This window comes from Ipomoea nil, unplaced genomic scaffold (genome assembly GCF_001879475.1).
Source record: "Ipomoea nil cultivar Tokyo-kokei standard unplaced genomic scaffold, Asagao_1.1 scaffold2165, whole genome shotgun sequence".
NCBI classification, from domain to species: Eukaryota; Viridiplantae; Streptophyta; class Magnoliopsida; order Solanales; family Convolvulaceae; genus Ipomoea; species Ipomoea nil.
The window spans coordinates 497,869-501,990 of NW_017618593.1; the positions used below are offsets into that span (position 1 = coordinate 497,869).

The 4,122-nt window shown below is 41.0% G+C and overlaps 1 protein-coding gene across 1 annotated transcript; it reads left to right on the top strand.

Annotated features, from left to right (window-relative positions):
- The first annotated feature begins 620 nt into the window (after positions 1 to 620).
- LOC109149918 lies at positions 621 to 1,889 on the top strand. Its single transcript, XM_019297909.1, has one exon. It carries the CDS (start codon positions 621 to 623, stop codon positions 1,887 to 1,889), a length of 1,269 nt encoding a protein of 422 aa, XP_019153454.1.
- The last annotated feature ends 2,233 nt before the right edge of the window (positions 1,890 to 4,122 follow it).

The window sequence follows — 4,122 nt, forward strand, 5'->3', positions numbered from 1 at the left end:
CTTTTACACGACAATCAGGTATATTGTTTTCTTTCTCTCTGTTTTTCGGTCAGATTAGCACGGTCCAGTTGTTTCTTTTATTATTTCATGTGGTATAATTTAAAAAGGAGTCTTTTTGTTTTTAAAATTCAAATTCAGATTCTCTTTCCTAACAAAACTCAACGTCAAAAGCCTATATTATAGCTTTCATCATATCAATCTCATCACCTTTTTTCTAACCAATCCCATCTATCACTATATTAAAGTTTCTTTCCGAAGACATCATCACCGTTTTCCACCGTGCTCTCTTTCAAAGACTCAACTCTGCCGATTTCCTCCTTCAAGCTCCATCCATGGTGAATCCAAATACAAATCCCTTCACCATCTTCACCACCAGAGCCGAACGCTGTGACCTTTTTAAACAAATCATTGATGCCGATGCACCTCTTGGCCGTGACTCTGAGAACCGTGTTCTGTCCTCTATTATTCATTATCCGGAGCTTCTCACTGATATGTCAGCCAAAGAATCTCGGCAGCTTCGCTCTCTTGCCCGGAATGTTACGGTTGAGCCTTAGCCCATCCCTCCAAACTCCGAACACAGTGGTTCCGCCTCACCCTCGCCGGCCAATCACCCCATTGGTATGTCTCCTTTTCTTGTCTCTCGCCAACTAAATGTTTCTCTCAATATTCCGGATCAGTTTCCTACACCTTTGGTTTCAAACACAATAAGTTCTCTCCCTATCCCTGGTGATCCGTATGATCCTGCCACTCATGGTTTGCATAATGTCTTCCAATCATCTTCAAATCTCTCTAATGCCTTTCCTAATATGCCTAATGCCTTACCTAAAAATGTCTCACAATTTGCCCATGCCTCTTCTGCGCCTCTACACTGCTCATCTTTTAGCATTCCTATCTCGTGTGCATCCAACCCTCTGAAATCTGTGATGACACCTGTGCCCTTAAATGATACACCAGCATCCGTCCCCATTGTGTCGGTTCCCTTTACTGACTTTTCCCGAAAAGGGAAAGCAAAAATTGTTGTTTCAGGTACCGAGAAAAGGAAGCGTGCCTCTCTTGATGACATCGATCCGCTTTCCCCAAAACTTCAACGAAAAAATTCCCTTCTTCCGCCGAGAATTACACGGTCACAGGCAAAGACTGGGGTCACCTCTGTTTCTCTCTCGGTCGCTAATGCTAAGACTGCTCCATCAAGCTCTTGGCCAAAGCTCAAGAAAAATTACAGTCCTATCTTGCTGGATGCTACCCTTAAAGCTGACTGGGACGTTCATTCCAAAAGAGATTTGATCGTTGAAAAATTTATTAATGAAGAAGACCTTTTCCCAAAGTGCAATATTCTTCAGCTCTTGAAAGATCAATTTTTATTCTCCAGCCTTTCAAAACCTGGGTCGTATTCTGCATGGCTAACAGCGGAGTTCTACACCAACCTGACAGTGGATACTTTCACAATTGGTTCATCTAGGCTTCATAGAATTTTTATCCGGAACCGATGGTATACTTTTGGCCCTGCAGAGATCAATGCCTACCTCGATCGCCCTTCTCAGGTTCAGTCTGCCGATCCGAATTTAAATCTTCTTACTGCAGTTCTAACTCATAACAAACAGATTACCTGGCCTGATTCCGGTCTGAGGTCTCAAGAATTAACCACTGTTTATTCAGTATTGCTCTGCCTTGCTTCCGCCAATTGGCTCCCTGTCGTACGAGTTCATCTAATTTCTGAACCTTTGGCCCTGCTTCTCTACAAGATTCGCAACCGTCTCACATTTGATCTCGGGGAAATTATATTCTCCCATATTTTGGCTTATCATTCGAAGAAGAAAGAAGCAAAGATTCACCTTCCATATCATTGTCTCATTTATGGAGTACTCATTGCTCAAGGGTTTCGGCCATAAAAGGATGAACATGTTGCAAAAGCAGACACGGTTTACATTTTTGATGATCGGCTTACTCAATTTTCACATTACGATGATCGGGATTCTCCGAGTCCGTTCCCACACCGCCTCTCTCCGCACCGGTCTCATTATCTGAGAGTGAATCGGCTCCCGTCACTGCCGCCACTGCCATCCCTAAGGAATCTCCGACTCTTCTGGCGCGCCGATAGTTAGTTATTACCCTTCGAGCTTCCGCTTCCCAGCTTCGCAGTTCTATTTCCTCTCAACAAGCTACGCTCTCGGGTTTGGATAAGCTATTGGAAGAGCAGCTGCGAGAAATCTTCCGGCTTGAGTCTATTCATGCAGACATTCTTGCTGCCGGCCGCAATCATAATTCTGACCCTGATGATGATGCATCTTCTTCAGACTCGGGTACCCCGTCTGCACGGTAACACTAATCCACTAGTATGATGTTCACCTTCCTTTGCCATTTATTTGGTAAAAAGGGGGAGATAAGCAATGTAGTAAGGGGGAGATATTTTTGGTATGTTTGGAATACGATATGCAAACAGTAAGGGGGAGCAGTAAGTCTTGGTCTGCTGGTATGTTTTTGAAATTTTTTTGGTACGTACGTTGTGGTTTTAATTCTAGAGATTACATATGATACTACTCGTTATCTATTGTTTTTGGTGGTTATGTGGTAATTTTTTGAATGGCATCTCATGGTCAGTTCAAGGTCAGTAAAGAAAAATGAATGATTCGGATGATGGTCCAAAAGGTCTCCTTTTGAGGGTTATTTATTTTTATTTATTTTTGTTTTATCATTGTTAAGTACATATACTAAGGGCAGTGAATAAAATGGATGTTTTCTTATTTTTGGCCCTTGTATAAGATACTTTAGTTTTACCAAATAAATTTCCAAAGGGGGAGATTGTAAGTGTAGAAATATTGTACACATCAGATTGTGGTTGGCTAAATTTATTTAGATTAGTTCTGGTTATTTAAACTAGATTAAAAGGAAGTATTTGGACCACATCCAATCATATTTTGCATGGCTACAAAACTGCATGGTTGAGAATGAGAAGTCTGCGTGATTTGGGGTGTTCAAACAAAAATGAGTGGCTTGGATTCAAATGAAGAATATGATGCTGATTTCAAGGATTATGGTAATACACATACACTGCTATAAAAGGGAGCATCTCAAAGAAGGAATTTTGCTCATCTACGAATTACTATTGTCATTACAAACTTCCTCAAAGCTATCAGACTATTTATCTATCTTATATGTTTTAATTAAGAGTATTGTAATCTGGTTTACATGATCAGTACGTGGTACTGCTGAAACAACTTGTGAAGATTGTTCGGGTATTCGTATGTCAGTCCTAGATAGGTGTTAGAAAGAGTGGTAGTGGTAAAAGGCTGGAGGCCGTATTCATTTACCTCTTGTAATACTCCTTTGGTGAACATCTATAGTGGATTGGGCAGACGTGGGTTGCCCCGCAGACGTAGGAGAAGGAGCTCCGAACTGCGTAACAATTTCCTTGTGTTTTTATTTTATTTATGCTTTCTGCAGTTATTATTTATACTTGCATAAACGAGCTTAATTAATTAACTAAATTGGTACTTTATTCAATTATCATATAAAAACACATAACGTTTATATTTCAAGTATCACGGTACAATTTCAACAATCACCATTGATGTGCTCCACACCCACCCCCAATTTGCTCTTCTTCAAGTAAAATCAGACAATGGAACCCCATGGATCCTATCTATAATTTATGGTAGTCCTAGTCATGCTCTTAGAAAGAAGTGTTTGGGTTTCTTTAGGAGATTATAATTCTGTTTTAGATCGTGAAGAAACTAGTAGTACTGATTCATATGCCTTGTCTCGCTGTGCTGATTTTCAGGATTGGATATCAAGAGAAGGCCTAATAGATCTCGGTTTCTCAGGTCCCAAGTTTACATGGATGCGGGGCTTGAATTCTCCAAATTTTAAGGGGGCAAGACTTGATCGTGCCCTATGCAATATTGAGTGGAGGCTCAGATTTCCAGAAGCAGAAGTGAAGCACCTGCCAATAATCAATTCAGATCATGCCCCTTTGCTTCTTAGCTGGTCTTCAGTTTCTCACAACGTTTAAACCAAACAGTTTCGCTTCAATGCAGCTTGGTGTTCTCACCCTGACTACCAGAATTGTGTTTTGCGCAACTGGAATCCAAAAGTAGACCTGGACCATAACCTAAAGGCCTTGAC